At 45.1% G+C, this 17,230-nt stretch overlaps 1 protein-coding gene across 7 annotated transcripts in view; it reads left to right on the top strand.

Moving 5' to 3' along the window:
• Itsn1 (intersectin 1) overlaps positions 1-17,230 on the top strand; it is a 195,182-nt gene that overhangs the window by 135,787 nt on the left and 42,165 nt on the right. For 4 of the 7 annotated variants that reach the window (XM_010608684.3, XM_010608682.3, XM_010608683.3 and 1 more), the window contains 4 exons: positions 2,695-2,740; positions 5,051-5,172; positions 9,319-9,436; positions 11,508-11,699. In XM_010608684.3, coding sequence (XP_010606986.1) covers positions 2,695-2,740; positions 5,051-5,172; positions 9,319-9,436; positions 11,508-11,699 — 478 coding nt within the window. Of the gene's footprint in view, positions 1-2,694; positions 2,741-5,050; positions 5,173-9,318; positions 9,437-11,507; positions 11,700-12,083; positions 13,554-17,230 lie in introns of those variants that run through there. The other 3 variants (XM_010608686.3, XM_010608685.3, XM_010608687.3) reach the window with 2 other exon arrangements.

The raw sequence follows: 17,230 nt of genomic DNA, 5'->3' as shown, positions 1-17,230 counted from the left end.
GGGTCTCACTGTGTAGTTGAGACTGACCTGGAACTCACTATGTAGCCCAGGCTGGTTTTGAACTCACAGCGATCCTCCTGCCTCAGCCTCCTGAGTGCTGGGATTACAGGCATGCGCCGCTCTGCCTGGCTTGTTTGCTTTTTTAAAAAGCCCAGCCAGTGCAGCTTTATTTTCTTTTTTCTCATTGTAGAGACTGCATTCTTGGGTGTAAGTAGGGGGACAAAGCTGTAGCTCTCCGTCATCCCATTGCAATGTCAGGAGACCTCACACAGTAGGCTCTTCTGTAGCGCCCCTGACTCCTTAGGCCCAGGCTGAGGCTGCGCCTGGTGACTTGGTATAGCCCTCTCACCTTCCCTGCACTTCCCAGTAATGGCTTCTATTTTTTTTTTTTTTCTAAAAAAAGACATGTCATTATTTTTGTTGTTTCTCTTGCTATGGTCTTGAGATCAGCTCACAGATATTCCCTTAGACAGATTTGTGTAAGTCTGCCCCTTCAGAGGACTTGGCAGAAGTCTGTTTAGAAAGTAAGTTTCCCCTGTAAGACAGCTGGCTTATTGAACTCTATAGATTTGCAAGGGGAGACTTAAACTCTTCCCCAGACCAGCAAGTTGGCTCCAATAAGAATCATTCAGATGCTATTTCAAGGGGTATGGAGAAAATGCTAAAAACTTAACTCAATTTCTATTATGCATGAAAACGCTTAAAGTGACATTACTTTTTAGATCACTTAAAATACAAAAGCCATTTGGTTTGCATTTCAATTATTTTCACTTTATTAAATTTATTTACACTTTTGACTAAGGTCTGTTTACATCAGGAATTTAATAACATTTAAATAATATAATTAAAATCTAAATCAGCACTGAAAATAAAAAGCCATTGTATCATATTTTAATAAATGAGTTTTGATTTAAAAGCCATTAGAAGTCAGTATGTTTTCAAAAAAACCGACTAAACAGTTGTAAGGTACTTTCGTAATCATAGTCTTAAATTATTAGTTACTGCAGAAGAACCAGTGATACTAAAGAATTTTAGACATATATTTATCTACCTTGTTTAGTAACGAAAGAAAAACATCTAAAAAGTCCATCCTTTCATCCTACTTAGATACAGAGTTCAGTGTATGAACAAAGCATCATACCAAACTTTAAAGCCAGACCGAGCTTTAGGCACCAGACTGGACCTCGGCCTGGGCAGGGGCTGTCCTCCCTGCCACCCTTTTCTAAGGCACACTGTGGGGCAGTTTTCCACCAGTGTAGCCAAGACAGAACCTGACCTTCTGGGTACATCTGGCTCGTTGTGTTGGCTGTGATTTGTCAAAGCGAGCATGTGGGACCACTTGGACTTGGGGTTGGGTATTGCTAGTTCTCTTCTTTTCATGGCGTATAGGGAGCATAGTTTAAGCCTGTACATGGAAGTAAGTGGTCACTTGGTATCTTATTCCATTGGTATTCCTTTATTTGGTATGTAGCCTATAAAAATAGCAAGACACATTGATACTGCATAATTATATTCCTTAATTAAAGAGAGCATAATCAGAGTAACAATGTAACCCTGACTTTTCCTGGTAAATGATTATTAAATTTCAATAACTAAAAATACAGAGACAAATAAGTTGGTTTCTTGGTAAATAAATTGCATGTCTTTATGCTATAATAATTCTCATTTAATTTCATAAACCCTTTGCTTTATTTTAATTGAAAAGCTCAATTTTCTGCAGGACAGGGAGTCGAGGGTGAACATTTATTTACAATAAAGCACTTTGTCACAACAGATTGCATTCTGGCCCGCGTCCTGGCTCTCGTGGTCTCTGTTGGCTGACTCGGCTGGTTTAAAGTTCCATGAGTGTCCGCAGGAGGAACTCCATCCCAGAGCACTTGTGAAACACTTAATAGCTGGAAAGAAATATGGTCTGCTCCTGTGGATTGTGCTTCCAGCACGGCTAGAGAAATGTCAGAGTGTAGACAGTGCGAAATTGGGTGAAAAGGCTATGCAGTCTCCTTTGGCTAGAGAGAGAGGTAAATGGAATGGAGAAAGCAAGGGTCCTGTCATCCCTGTGCCATTTTACTTCTTTAAAAAGAAAAACTCGGGCCTGGGGACACACACCCATAATCCCAGTACTTGGGAGGCTGAGGCAGGAGAATCATTGTAAGTTTAAGGCCAACCTGGGCTACATAGTGGAGTTTAAGAGCAAAAATTAATAAAAGGAAAAACTCAAGAGCAAATGTAGCAAAATACTAATGTTTTACCATATTAGATCTGGATGGTAGACTCACGGGTGTCTGTTACAGTCTCTGTACTACTTATGTGTGAAATGTTTCCTAATTAACCATTTGAAAATAAAGTTTGAGCAGAGTGTGTAGGGCATGGTCCTCCTAGCGCGGAGCCTCCTGTGGGTTAGAACAGGTCCAGGATGCGCCTGTGCCACCCAGTCCATACCTGAACCCTTTGGGATGCCACATGCTTGGCTCTTTTTTTCTCCTAAAGAAAAAAGTAAAAGCCACCTGTTATAAAGCACCTATTCTGTCCTGTGTCTTCTTGATGTGCTCCCTCCTGTCAGGTGACACAATGCTACTGTTTGTCCAAAATAAAAAGGGGATTTAAGGCTCCACTGGGTTTGTATCATAATCATTTTTTAAGTTGTGTGATCAAAACTCTTCAGCATGCAAATGAGACCTTTTGCTCTGTTTTAAGGGCTCTGGAACTGCTGGGAAAACAGGGAGTTTAGGAAAAAAACCTGGTAAGTTATGAATCCCAATGCTTCTTTTTCAATGTTATGAATGTAATTGGTAGTTTTTCCAGTCTTTATCAGGGCCAGAAACTTAAAGACAGAGAGACTCTTTCCTGAGAATAGTTGGAGTAGATCCTTTTCTTGGAATCCATTAATAATTATGCATGGTTATGAAATTTGGCTGTTGCTTCACACATAGTGGGTAGGGGTGTTACCAGACAGAAAGCTCTCTGGGGTTGTAAGGAAATAACTCGGGAAAGATGCTGGGAAATTGTCATGCATGGAGCTGTAAAACTGGGGGGTTAGCTGCTTCTCGGTCCTCCTGTTCAGCTCAGTAAGCCCTTTGCCACTTCCTGACAGCATACTAAAGCCCCAGGACATACACAGTGGAGGAGTTCAGAGGAGTCACAGATACTTATGAGATTATAGCCCCCCAAGCGCAAGGGCCTGAGTTCGATCCCTAGTACTGAGAAGAAAAAAAAACAGATTATAGCCCCCACTAATTTAGAAGCCACTGGGTTTTCCCCAGGTACACATTGAAGGTACAAAATTATAGTCATGCCTCTGAATTGAGAGGTTAGGTTTATTTAAACAAAATCACATGTTCTGTAAATAGTAGCTCAAAAGAGAAAAGGAAGCAGATGTGAAATGATATGGTTGGTATGGCCCGTCTTCCTGGTCTAGGTCATCTGTGCTTTTTTGCTGTGTATCCTTGGGAAATTATTATAGGTTGGAACAGTCACTGCTCTGTTGAGAGGGGTTTGTGCATCTGGTCAGCTCTGGATGGGCTTCCATAGCCAGGAAAGGAAGGGGTAGTTTGGCGAAGACCTTCGTCAGACTCTACACGGTGGTCAAATCTCTTTAACTGTGAGCCGTACGTTTTAAATGTTTGTCACTCCAAAGAGGCTTGGTCGCTCATCTCGGTACCCAGGTGGGCTTAGCTTTGTGTTAAAGCTCGCAAGCTACTCAGGCACTCAAAAGGCAGTACAGAATGTTGCTGAAGATCGCTGGCTCACGTGGCAAGTGCTCTAAGGAGCAGACACAGCCGATGCCAGATAGGACACTAATTGGGACTTTCTCCAGACCAAAACCTCTTGGAATGTGATGCTTGTCCTTGGTGTGTTACTCAAGAGTCTTCATCCCCAGCAGGTTCCCAGCTGGGAACCTCTCAGTCAGAGCCACACTATCTGTGAACTGGGCTGCGGGCTTTCTTGCTTCCCTGAGCTCTCTGAAGCATCAGCCAGGCCAGGCCTCCCCAGGACATGACCAGGCACCTCTGTCATGGCGGCTGATCTGAGGTTGCAGAACAGGACAGCTGGGCCTTGCCAAAGCGCCAGACTCTTACTTCTCCCCTGAATTGTCAGGAAAGTAGGAGATCTGTCAGAGCACAGACACTCTTTGCCTCCTTTCTTTCCATCTTTCTTTACTTTAACATTCTTTCTTTTCTTCCTTTTTCTCTGTCCTTCTTTCCTTCCTTTCAAAAGCCACTGTGATGGAGAAAGAGTGTGGAGCGTGGAGCAGTTGTTCTGCATTGCTTCTGAAAGTTCCAGAGTGGCTGCAGAAGATGCACCAGAACCTGTCTTTTTTTATGCTCAACACTGTGGCCAGCAGAAAAGTCTTGTCAGAGCCTAGTCTATGGGCTTGCTGGAATTTTTCCACAGAACTGTTTATATTTTTTTTTTCCTCTGTGCTGAATTATTGTTTTTGCATAAAACTCTCCTTAAGTACAGGTTCCTTCTTGAAATAAAAAGAAGTAAACTCTTACTGCCATGACTCACACCAGAAATTCAGGAATCATTCCCAAAACACAAGCTATAAAGAAAATGAGAGTCTGAAACAATATATAAATGAGCCGCAGCTAGGACTTGATTTCAGTGGAAAATGGGATTTCTCTTCTGCATTTTGCAGTGTTGTCTTGGGTTATTCATTGAGTACCGGGGCCTGGGAAGTGGTGAATAAGGGCCAGCCCTTCAGAGCAGGTGTTCACAGTGACATTGGGAGGGGCTGGGGCAGAAGGGGTGGGGAGCCGGAGGTGGGGGGATTTGGAGGGAAGTTGGTAAGTAAGCTTTGAGACATTGCACAGAACACTTGAGCCAAGCCAGAAGATCAGCCCAGCCCCGGAAAGCTGCATGGACACTGTAGCTCTGGCAAGGGGTGCAACGGGGTAGTTCACAGCCTCCCTCCTCAAGGGAGGAAAGCCCGCCCAGTTTGCTAGTTTTGATGGTATTAACCTGTGACCTCAGGAGGTGGCTGTGTCTTCTTAAGATTTCCCTCTCCTCACTCTAACAGTGCTCTGCAATGTTTGATCTTGTTTTTCAGAAATTGCTCAAGTTATTGCCTCCTACACTGCTACTGGTCCCGAGCAACTTACTCTGGCCCCTGGTCAGCTGATTTTGATCCGAAAAAAGAATCCAGGTGGATGGTGGGAAGGAGAGCTGCAAGTTAGTATTTAACAATTGTCTGTCCAAGTTTGAGCACTGCAGAATCTCCAAGGGACAGTGCTCCATTGCTAAGTGTAAAGAACCCCTTATTGCCTGAATCTTGCGTGTGGGTAGTGAGAGATACAATCATGTTGAATCTGTTTAGTTCCTGAGTGTCAGACAGCTGGTAGCAGGATTCGGAGCATTAAGGATTCATCTGAAACTTCATCCATTCAATTTCTATGCTTAGATCCTTAGTGTAGAGACAGAGAATTTACAGGGTGACTGATGCTTTCATACACTGTGGTCCATGAAAGTAGAACTCTTCAGCCTTGGTGTATAAGGTGTGCTGCGGCAGAGGTTTTTTTTAATCAGAGCCACATCTATTTTTAGTTCGTGTGTGTGAGAGTGTGTGTGTGTGTGTGTGTGTGTGAGTGTGTGTGTGTGTGTGTGTGTGTGTGTGTCATTATCTTGTTACTCAGTTTGCAATTGGAATGTGGACACCAGATTAGATAAAATTATTATCCCAGTATTACATTTACTAAAATGGATGACTGTACTGTGATTCTGTAACAGGATATTCCTGTGTTTAGTAACTACCTGTTGAAGAATTTAGGGGCAGTGAGACATGTTATAAACAACTCATAACGAGATGACTGACAGAAAGACTAACAAGGACAGGGAAGTGGGTGGGCTGTGTGAGCAATAGGTGAGTCCAAGTGTAGTTCGTGGTGCCTGTGCATTTTTCTTGTTCCTTCAACTTTTCCAGAGTTTGAAGCTATTTCCAAACCCAAAGTCACTTTAAGGAATGTTACTTCTATGGGAGTTGTGGTTGGGCCTCCCTAGCTGTGGCTCACATATCCATGAACTCAACCAGCCACAGACTGAAAGTACTTGAGGAATTTGCCTCTATATTGAGCACAAATGGATTTTCTTTTCCTTGTCATTATTCTGTAAACATACCGAGTAATAACTGCAGTATTAGCATTTACCTTGTCTTAGGGGTTAGAGTGTCCGAGAGGTGATTTAAAGCATTACGGGTGCTGTGCTTAAGTTATGTTCAAGTACTACATCTTTTTAGCCAGGTGTAGTCAGCCTGACTGCATAGTGAGTCTCTGTCTCTTTAAAAAAATAAAACTCTTATCATTTCATAAAGAGATTCCAACATCCTCAGATTCTGGTATCTGTGGGAGTCCTGGAAACTATTCCCCTGGATTCTGAGGGACACTGTCCTTCTGACTCTTGAGCAGAAAGAGTCTCCCTCCAGGCCTCACTGCCCCCTCCTACTCCCAAAGTGAACGTCAGCCTTGGACGAGCAGCCCCACTTGGCTCCTTCGTGTATTGTGAAAGACAGTGCCCTCTGTGGCTCGCTGGCACAGCCTCCCTTGGGGACACACACAGCATTCCTTAGGGTCCTGGTGACGGGCCGAGTCTCCTAGCAGCTGTCAGGTCTTCATGCAGAGGGATATGGCAGCACGCAGGCACAGAGCCCGCTGTCCTTGAAGGTTGAGCGCGGGGCCTGCCACATAGCACAGGGGGCCTCAGCAAGTGTTTGCTGACTGTGTGGACGAAGGGTTTCTGGAATCCCTCTTGTGAGTGTCCCTGGGAAGGAGCCCACGATAGCCCTTGGTGCCATGGGTGTGCTTGTGGGTTGCTTATCACGTCAGCCAGCTTCCATCTGTCTGTGAGCACAACCATGCACGGGTCAGGTAAGAAGAAGGAAAAGCTTGCCGTGGAGGGCAAGCCCGTGAGAACCCTAGAGTACGGGGACCCGGAACAGCGTGAGCAGGAGACACGTGTCCAGACACAGCGTCCTGCTCACCATTTTGTCCAGCCCAACCTTGGGCGAGGAGGGTAGATCTCTGTGGCGACCTGGATGCCCAGTCTCCTCCTGGATTCAAGAAATTTCCTTGGCAGAAGAGAAGGCGCAGCCTGGAATATAGCTACTGATGAAGCTTCCCCCGGGAACTTGCTCCTGCGCAGTGGTAACAGCCCTGTCCAGAAGGCCTGTCCAGGTACCACTTCCTGGCTCAGGAGTCTGACCTTTGGAGTACAGAACAGAACATCCACGCTGCCTGCTCCTGCATGGGCACGGAGAGGCCTGCTCAGACTGGTGGGCCCGCTCCCCGTGTAGCTGTGCTGTTATTGCCCGCTGCCTTCTGTTCTGAATGTCCTCTCCTGCTCCGAAGACTTGGTGACTCGCATTGCCCATCCCTGTGAAGGTTCCCTGCTGTGCCCCCTCTTCCCTTTGCAGCCTCACATCTTAGCACCGTGCAGCAGTGTCTTCACATAGCCCCACTTGTCAGTCAACACCCCATGCTGATCATCAGCTTCCTTGGCGCACACTGTGCCCCGTGAGTTGACTTCTGCCTCTCTCTGATTCCTTGAGGGCCAGCCATATCCCACCCCTCTTAGAAGCTTTGTGGGTCCAACCCAATCAGAAGTACCATCTCCTGTGCTGGAATTGGGGGATGACCCCAGGCTAGCACCACTCTGTGGTCTTTCATAGCCAATGGTGACATTAGTACTTAGCTTTCCATGTATAATTCTTATTTCCACACATTAGGTGGTAAGTTCCTCGAAGGCTGCATGTTTTTTAGGCCTCACATTCCTGACACTCTGTACAAAAGAGAGTCTTGATTGGTTTTTGGAACCCATAATCTCGGGTGGATTTCCTTCTGGGAGAGCTTGGGTGGATAGCTTCTGTCACTTTCACCAGGGTGACTGTCATCGAGACTACACAAAGGAAGGAAATAACTGAGGAGTTCTGTGTTCTGCCTTTGTAAAACTGTGGAGGTAGAGGATGTAGAGGAGTCCCAGTGAGCCGTGTGGCCACTTGCTGGAGAGGTATGCATGTAGGAAATAGGTACGCATGTGGAAAACAAATGGTTTCAGTCATGGGCAGGTTCGCTGTGAAAATAAAAGCTTTCATCTTTGAGCCAAGGGCGTGTCGTCTTTAGACCACAGCAAAACCTCCAGTATCCCACAGGTGTCCTCCTTGATAAGTCAGCAGGTGGGAGCCAGAGTTACATGGTAGGAGTTTTCTTCTAGTTTTTTTTTTGGTTTTTTTTTTGCCATTCCCAAAGACAGCTGCTTTTATCAGAGCAGTTTTGGAGATACCTTCTGTGTGTGTGTGTTGCTGGTGATACATGGAAGGGTAGTCATAGCCCTGCTCCTGATCCTCACTACGGTCTTTTCAGACCTGCAAACCTTGGCTCACCGACTTCATCGTAAGCTCCTCTGTGTCATATACGAATCCTTTCTAGACAGCTAGGGGTTGATCATTAAATGGATCTTGTGCTGAATCAGAGTGGAGTAAAGGAGAAAGGAGTGAAAATGCAAAATGTGGCTGTAGCCATCGAGTGGGCTTGGGGCTCTTTGAAAGCAGCATCAGATTAAGATTCCTTCTGTTCTGTGCGTACTGCCTATACGTTGCCATGCACCTCAGAGTGTATTTACCTATAAAGGAAGCACAGCTGTGAGTGTAAATCTTGGCTTACCACTAACCTGCAGCCTTGGAACTGTTGATTTGGGGGTGGGGGGACAGGGTCTCACTATGTAGTTGAGACTGACCTGGAAGTCACTGTGTAGCCCAGGCTGGCTTTGAACTCATGATGATCCTCCTGCCTCAGCCTCCTGAGTGCTGGGATTACAGGCATGTGCCACCATTCCCGGCTTGGGACTGTTGATTTTTTCAACCTCACTCATCATTGAGAAATTGGGCATAATGTCCTTCTGCAATTGTGTGAATAAATGCACATAAGGTGCTTGGTATAGGGCCTGGCTTAAAAAGCACACTGAGTTTTGGTGGCCAGTATTGCTGTTATTCCTAAGGCCCATATATAATGTTGGCAGTATTTATAACTGCTACATTACCTGAAAGTAGCAGCCAAGTGTTAACCTACTTTCTGTATTAGACATAGCACAGAATATTCTGAATTTGCAATCCAGCCTTTAGCAAAAACATTGCAGGCTTTACTGACCAGAGGATGCGACAGTTTGGATTTTTGCTGTCAGTGGTTTGTTCTTGGCATAGTAATCCATAGGCTCTGCTGTTAATGCCCTTTGCATTTCATTTCTGTATAACTCTTAGGTTCTCTGCTACAAAGCAAATTGTAAAAGAAGATGAACCACTTAAAATTTTTGATATACTTATTTTCTTATTAGGCACGTGGGAAGAAGCGCCAAATAGGCTGGTTCCCAGCTAACTATGTCAAACTTCTAAGCCCTGGGACGAGCAAAATCACTCCAACAGAGCTACCCAAGGCAGCAGCGTTGCCAGCAGGTAAGGAGTGCGCAGTCTCCTTGGAAAATGATCGGCATGTTGCTGTAGCTTTTCCACTTGGTGGTTCATTAAGTATCTGGATTGTTTTCCATGTGTGCTTTAAGCACTTCTTGTACTTGCTGGGACCGACACCCAGCTAATGGATATGGACTGTGTTTTTCAAAAGGACCAACCAAAAATCTCAGTAACTTGACTGTGCTGGGTACAACAGAGCCCTTGTTAGAATTCTTCTCCTGAAGGAGTCATGAATGCCTTGACCTTAAAGCCAGATTTTTCTCTTGATTTCCTTCCAGCCATTTAAATTGGGATTTGGGCTAATGGGTGAGGTGACAGAAAGAGGATCCTAAAAATAAATGACTGGGGTCCAGAGAGGTCAGAAGATTGAGCTGGAGGCTGTGGGGGTCTGTCAGTTGTAATGTAGTGTTCACAGAAGACCAGAATAACTCCCTGGTGACATTTACTGTGAACAGAGGGTCCTCGCTGAGGAGGCAGGATGTTGTGCAGGCTTTCTTAAGCCCTGAAAAAAGACAGTGCCCTGCTGTTGACCCGGTTGGCTCTTTTCTGATCTAAGGGTATAAATTAGATGCTTCAGCAGTATTTGTGAGAGGTGAGGGGAGGAGAGCAAATTTTTGCTTTGGGTCATGAAGCCACCAATCCTTGGGTGGCATTTGTGGGAAGCACAGAATTTTTTGTTTCATTACCTTGTGGTTAAATGTCTGGACTATACATCTTCAGTGAAATCAGATTAAAACTTGGAAGCCTCTGCAAGCAAGTAAAGGATTGGCAAACTTTGTGACTGAATCCTGATCCCCGTGGGGCCTCTTTGCTTGAGCAGAGGCCTCATGTAGGCAGAGGGAAATGGTGCCAGCTAGATCTGCTATGCCCTGGGCAGATCTGGTGGTGCCCACCTCCCTGCGTTGTCAGCGAGAAACTCTCACCAGGGTGGTTCATCCCACTAAAATCATTTGCAGAAATGACGCAGCTGGGAAGTGTGAAACTCTGAACCTACACATGGATCAGATTAATTGGAGAAGATTGTGGCCTGTGGTACAGACTTAGAGTGAAGAGACACCAGAGAATGAGAATGATTTAACTTCCTTTGAGAGAAAAGGAGAAGAGGTTTTTTTGTTGTTGTTTTTTTGTTTTGGTACCAGGGATCAAACTTGGGACCTTGTGCTTGCCAGGCAGGCAGCGAAACCACTGAGCTAAATCTCTGGCCCAGAAAAGTTATTTTTGAATGCAAAAATTTCTTTGAAATCCAAAGGTACAGCAGAATCTCTTTTTCTCTTCCTCCCTCCCTCCCTCTGTCTGTCCTGTCCTTTTCTCCCTTCTCCCTCTCCCCTCCCCTCCCCTCCCTTCCCCTTTCTCCCCGGGCCTTCACGCTGAGCTACATCCCTAGCCTTTTTTATTTTTATTTTTTATTTTGAAACAGACTCTCACTAAGTTGCTAAGTTACCCAAGCTGGGCTTAAATTCTGTCTTTTCCTGCCTGAGCTCCCAGAGGGCTGGAGTTATAGCTGTGTGCCACCATGCCTGGTACAGAATAACCTTTTTAAATACGAGTTGGAAGCTTTTGGAGTCTCGAGGTGTGGTTCAGTGGTAGAATGCTCATCTAGCATGCATGAGGCCCTGCTTTAGGGACGCAGCACTGCAAAAAAAAGAAGGAAAAATGATAGGGTGTCCCCTGGTTCCCAGCGTCCATCCTGTACAGTGAAGAAAAATCTGGCTTTAAGGTCAAAGCATTCATGACTCCTTCCAGTCTCCCAGAGTCAGAACTTAGGAGCTCCCAACCCCTCTCAGAAGGAAAGATTCAGTTATCACTAAAGTTTCTATGGACCAGTAAATATGAAAAGGAAGAGGATGTTATAAAAACTAAAGCCAGTGTGAAAATTTTGCTGTCATCTTGATTTTTAATCCTTCACCTTCCTCTGTTCCCCACACCACGGAAACCCCCTTAAGGCCACTTCCACTCTGTTGTATCCTCTTCTGAAAGGGCAAAGATAACCCATGAGAGGGACTGCCTTGCGCGCCCCCGGTGTGGGCAGCTGCTCACCCAGCCCTGTCTCCCGCAGTGTGCCAGGTGATTGGGATGTACGATTACACGGCTCAGAACGATGACGAGCTGGCCTTCAACAAGGGCCAGATCATCAACGTCCTCAACAAGGAGGACCCTGACTGGTGGAAAGGGGAAGTCAATGGGCAAGTGGGGCTCTTCCCGTCCAACTACGTGAAGCTGACCACGGACATGGACCCCAGCCAGCAATGTAAGTGCCCTGGCGGGCAGAGTTCCTCTCCTCTCTGGTGTCTTCCAGTAAAACATGCAGCATTGCTCTGATTCTGCCGAGCTTTGTTTGCAGAACTTAAAGTGAGACCACTGCTGCATTCGCAACAGTCTCTTTGAAGACCTTCTGTAATGCAAGACTTTATCTTGTGGGGTTGTTTCGGTTTTGGTTTTTATTTGTTTGTTTGTTTCTTTTTAATTTTCATTCCTTCTGTAGCATGTCCCCTCCCTCCCCTCCCCTTTCCTTTTTCTTTGGTTTTTTTAATCATTTTGGCACCATGCTGTTTACATGCCTGACTCATTTTCCTAGCTTGAATTTTGCTCATTGTTTTGTTTTGCTTATGTGTTGTTTTCCTCCTTTTTCTAGGAATCATATGTTGTCCATCCCCCCCTCAGGCTTGAAAGTCCTCAAAGAGACCCACTATCCCATATCACTGCCCAGAGGGATGATGGGAGATGCAGCCTTGATCATGTGACTTCCAGCATGATCACCTACTGCCTTCTGAGTAGAAGAACTCACTGCAGAGCAGTTTACCTCATTTTACCATAGTTGCATGTGATCGCACTGTTTGAATTATTATTTGCAGAGATAGAAACAAAAATTACAAAAATACACAGGGTAGTGGGTCCTTTTGTGGCTTTCCTAGTTACTCAAATTGACTTCCCCCACCTTGGCACAGGTGCTTTCAATAGTTTCAAGAATATTTTTAAATATACATTTTAGACTTGTAATAAAAATCGATCAATTAATTACTTCTTTGCTATTTTGGTTTTGCAAAAAGACCCACTATCAAGGAATGCTGCATGTGCTATTAAAAATTGTTCCAAATGTCCATAAATCTGAGACTTGATGTATTTTTCCATTTTGTCCAGTGTTACCAACTAAATTGTGTAGTTTGGGGCTTTTCCCCCCTGCCATAGAAGTACAAAGGAGCTCAGTGTATCTGTTCTGAAAATGTGCAGAATGATCCCGGGTAACAGAAGGTGTTGTGCTTGTTTGTGTGTATTAGATGTACCTTGTTGAGCATGTAACACATCCTGTACATAAGGAATCGGTTCTTTCTGTGGCAAACGCTATTACACTGTATGATGCTCTAATCATATTGCATTGATTTTCTTTTGCACCTTGTAGCCACATGAGAAAGCACCTGTGTTTTTGTTTGGTCTCAGATTTATCTGGTGGAATTGGTGTTTCGTTTTGGGGTTTTTAATTTTGCGTGGTTTCATATCATGACTCAGTAGACAATACCACTGAGGTTGTTATGATCAAAATTATCTACGATCTCTTTTTTTTAATGCTCTGTTACATGAGGTTTTATTCCATTTACTTTTCATGGAATGGCATATTTTGAACAAGTAATTTTCTTGACAAGAAAGAATGTATAGAAGTCTCCCTGCAATTAATTTCCAATGTTTACATTTTTTAACTAGACTGTGGAATTTCTACAGATTAATATGAAATGGAGCTCACGGTCCGTGTATGTGTTAGCTGTGCTGTAGCTGAAACCATGTTTGTCTTTTAAATACTTAGTTGGAAGCTCTCAATAAAAATGCCCGTTGCTGACAGCACAGAAGGTGGGTGGGGGGAGCCTCAAGCACAATCGAGCTGTCCTACTAATGACTCTGTAACTTGTCCCCTCCGTGTTCCTGTCCCCGGAGACACTGCTCCCGGCTGTGCCGAGGTCCTCTCCTTTCACACGGCGCACAGGACGGGGGCAGCTCCTCCTCGTCCCCTGGCACTTCAGTATCTTCACGGATATGAATGTAAAATATATAAATATATAAACCTGCGGCTTTAACAACTGTAATACGACCTTTTGAATTAGTCACGTGTATAGATAATTAAATTCTTCCTATAAAAGTTAGATGGAAACGTCTCTGTGTTCTTGATGTTGGAGCCTGGCAGTGGCGAGCGTTGGCCTGCTGACCGAGGTGATGGTGGGATGCAGATGTGCTCAGACCCTCACCGAGTCTTTCTGGGTGGCCCATCCTCCTCGCTCCCTCCCCACCGCTATGTGAAAAGTCGGTTCTTGTCTTACTGGTTTCCAGGCCCGGGACTCTGCCCCCCAGTTCAGTGCTCAGTTAGCTCATTGAGCTTTCACTGTACGTGGATGACACATTGGCAGGCATGTGATTTGGCTCAGGGTATAAAACATTTTTCCAAAAGATGCATAATAATAAGGGACTGGTGACCACTCAAGGTATGTGTGGGCAAAGACAGAGACTTGCGTGTTTTCCATGTTTTATTCAGGATCTGCCCCCGCCTGGCACCCTCTGGTCTTGTTGCCTCTGCAGAAACAGTCAGCGTCCACACTGATGACATATTTGCTGCAAGGATCACATGTTTGGTTTCATCCATGTAAACTTCACTTATTGGGCCTCCCCTGCTCTTCATTTGAAAAGTGATTTCTTAGTCAGTTCAGTAAATCTTTTCAGGAACGTATCTACCATGTGTTGGGCACGCTGTTGGGTTCGGGTAAAGTACAGTTCTTGTCCTCGTGGGATTTATGTTCTAATGGTAGGAACAAGCAGAAAGCCAAACTCCCCAAGTTCATGTAAATGTAGAGGTGTGTGTGTGATGAGCTGAGGGTAATGTGCCGGAGGTGTGGATGCAAAGCACACTGCTCGGGCCGTCGGGAGCAGGTGGCCAGGTGCAGGTGTTGTAGGGAAAGGATCAAGAACTCTTCCGGGAGGAAGTGATGTTGGAACTGAAACCGGAAGGATGAGGAGAGGAGCCAGAGGAAGTGGGGAGAGAAGCGGCTGTTGCAGGCTATGATGTCGGGACGTAAAAGGCCCACGGGAGGGCGGGTGGAGCTCCTGCTGTTTCCCAGCCCACCCTGCTGGGCAAGTTAGCAGGCCGGTCTGCAGGCTCTGCCCCTTCCCCAGGGCCCTTGCCTTCTAGAGCAGTTTCCTTCTCCAGTCTTGAGTTTGCCTGAAGGAGTACAGTTGTCAAGTGGGTAATACTCCAAATACCACCCTTCTCTCATGCCTTCTCTACAGATCTTTCTTCTGGGCTTTTTTCTGGGTTTGTGATGCTGACATGAGTTTTCCCTCATAACTCATTCATTTTGCATTGATTTATCAGTATCCATCTGATAACGGTGGTTCTCAGCCTTGGGGGTGCTTCTGGCATCTAGTGAGTGGGTAAGAAGATGGGGTGCCACTGAATATCCTGCCGTCCCCAGGACAGTCTCCCTGACAATGATCTGAGCCAGGTGTGGCGGTGCATACTTATAATCCCAGCACTCTGGGAGACTTAGGCATGAGGGTCCCAAGTTCAAGACTAGCCTGGACAACTTAGGGACTTAGACCTGACTCAAGGTTAAGAAAAAAAAATTTGAATGGGCTGGGAATGGGCCTAGTGTGAAGGCCCTGGGTTCACTTCCCCAGTACTGATGTCACCAGTGCTGAGGTTGGGCGAGAATGGTCCCACCTCACTGGCCACTGTGGTTGATGGTCACCTGGCTGCCCTTGGCTAAAACTGTGGCTACACTGGTGGCTACACGCATAGTCCTGGTAACTACCACAAAAGTATCCCAGAACCTTGATTTTGTTTTGTTTTGTTTGGTACCGGGGATCGAACTCGGGACATTACACTTGCAAAGCAGGTGGCAGAAGCACTGAGAGCTAAATCCCCTGCCCAGAACCTTGATTTTTTTATATTTCAAAATCTTGATTGCTCCTCATATCCTCTGTAGTTTGGCACTAGATTCAACTATTCTACTCATAGTATTGGGAAATCTGGTAAATAAGAGGGAAAGAAAGCATCTCCTAAATAAATTGGAAAGGTATGTGAGGTAGCTCTGTTAGCTGCACAGTTTAGTGGTGTCTGGTTTTGTTTGCTTTTTGAACCATTTGTTCAACAAAAACAGCGCTGTTAAATCCTTTCACTTCAGACTGGTCTCTGAGCAGCCTTGGGATGCAGGTTTGTTCCAGTGGTAGAGACGAGCCAAAGAGTCACCTGCGTTGTGCACATGTGAGTCACCTTCATAAAAGGACGTCTGGGAGAAGTTGACCTAAAACAGAATTCATCCCTTTCCAAAGTTACAAAATACTACAGTGTGAATGAGCGGGAGAAAATGTGACTGCCTCATCTCTGGAAGGAAACCCAGGGAGATCCAGAACCCCATCCCGAACGATGACTAGGTTATGCATCAGAATTGATTGCTACAAGGATTTGATACCATTAGGAGAAAAACTTAGTAACCCTGGCTTAGGATATCTCCCTTAACTACTACGCTGTATGGTATGAAATTGCCAACATTGCTGTCTCTTACCCATAAAAACAACAATTTCTCATGGCTCCACCCAATACAGCGTATCATCCTGTCCCACATGGTAGATTATTACTCAGAAATAATCTATTGAGTGGATTGAACAAAAGAAATGCTGTAGGAAATAGTCCAGATTCTCGACACATATCATCCTCCAAGAGGAAACCAAGACCACACTCCAGTTTCTTTTTCCCTTAGACACCAACTTCCTAGATGCAGCAATGTCCTTGGAGACTCCCTGATTTGACCTAAGGAAGCTGAGGACCAGAGATGGCCTTGATGTTGGCCAAATCTCCGCTCCTGGGCAGGGTCAGGTGAACACCACCCCTACACACACCCACACACACACACACTTGGGGTTGAGCACAGTCCACCCCACTCCCTGGCAAACTGAAAACCATTTGTGAGAGAAAGTGAATTTTTTTTTTAAGTTATAAAATTACAAACTGATCCTACTCATTCTCTTTAGTTCCAGAACTACCTAAGAGAATTTTTATGGAAACCACATTGAATGTCACATATACATAAAGATAAATATCTGATACTCTGGATCTGGTGGCAGAGGGAAACATGATAAGGTGTTGCCCTTATATAAATATTTCGCTTCAGCCAGGGTTTTCTTGGGTCCTTTTTTTTTGGTACCAGGGATCGAACTCTGGTCCTTGCAAGGCAGGTGCTGGATCTTGGGTCCTTTTTTAAAAAAGATCCACATGTGGGAAAACTAGATTTCTAGTATGTTTCCTGATAGGCAGTTAGCTGATCCATCTCAGAGGGTTCCATGACCTCTCAGGAAGTTTCTATTTTTATGTTGAAAGCTTCCCAGGCATTTTTAAATTATATGATTCAATTCATAAGAATTAAGATTTTGTTTGAAAAAACTGAGCATCAGGTGTAAGATAGATATGTATTGTGTCCGTGCAACTTACTGTTAAGTGCACTGCCTCTTAGAAGGTACCTATTACTGCTTTATGGTGTCAGCAGTGTGTTGTGTGTCTGTGTGTCTGTCTGTCATAGGCAGTAAGACAGACATCTGTAGCTTGGTATCTTCGAGTTGAATGGGGAGGTGAGTACAGCCAAAAAGACAGCACTCTGGCCCAGGGATTTGGCTCAGTGGTTGTGCCGCCTGCCTTGCAACCACAAGGGCCTGAGTTCGATCCCTGGTACCAAAAAAAAAAAAAAAGACAGCACTCTGTAAATGATCCTGAGAGGCGATGGGCCACTGTGACCACGTCTGCTTGGC

The sequence above is a fragment of the Fukomys damarensis genome, unplaced genomic scaffold (assembly GCF_012274545.1).
Source record: "Fukomys damarensis isolate Sample0158 unplaced genomic scaffold, DMR_v1.0_HiC HiC_scaffold_24, whole genome shotgun sequence".
Taxonomy (NCBI): Eukaryota; Metazoa; Chordata; class Mammalia; order Rodentia; family Bathyergidae; genus Fukomys; species Fukomys damarensis.
This window is presented reverse-complemented; position numbering and strand designations above follow the sequence as displayed.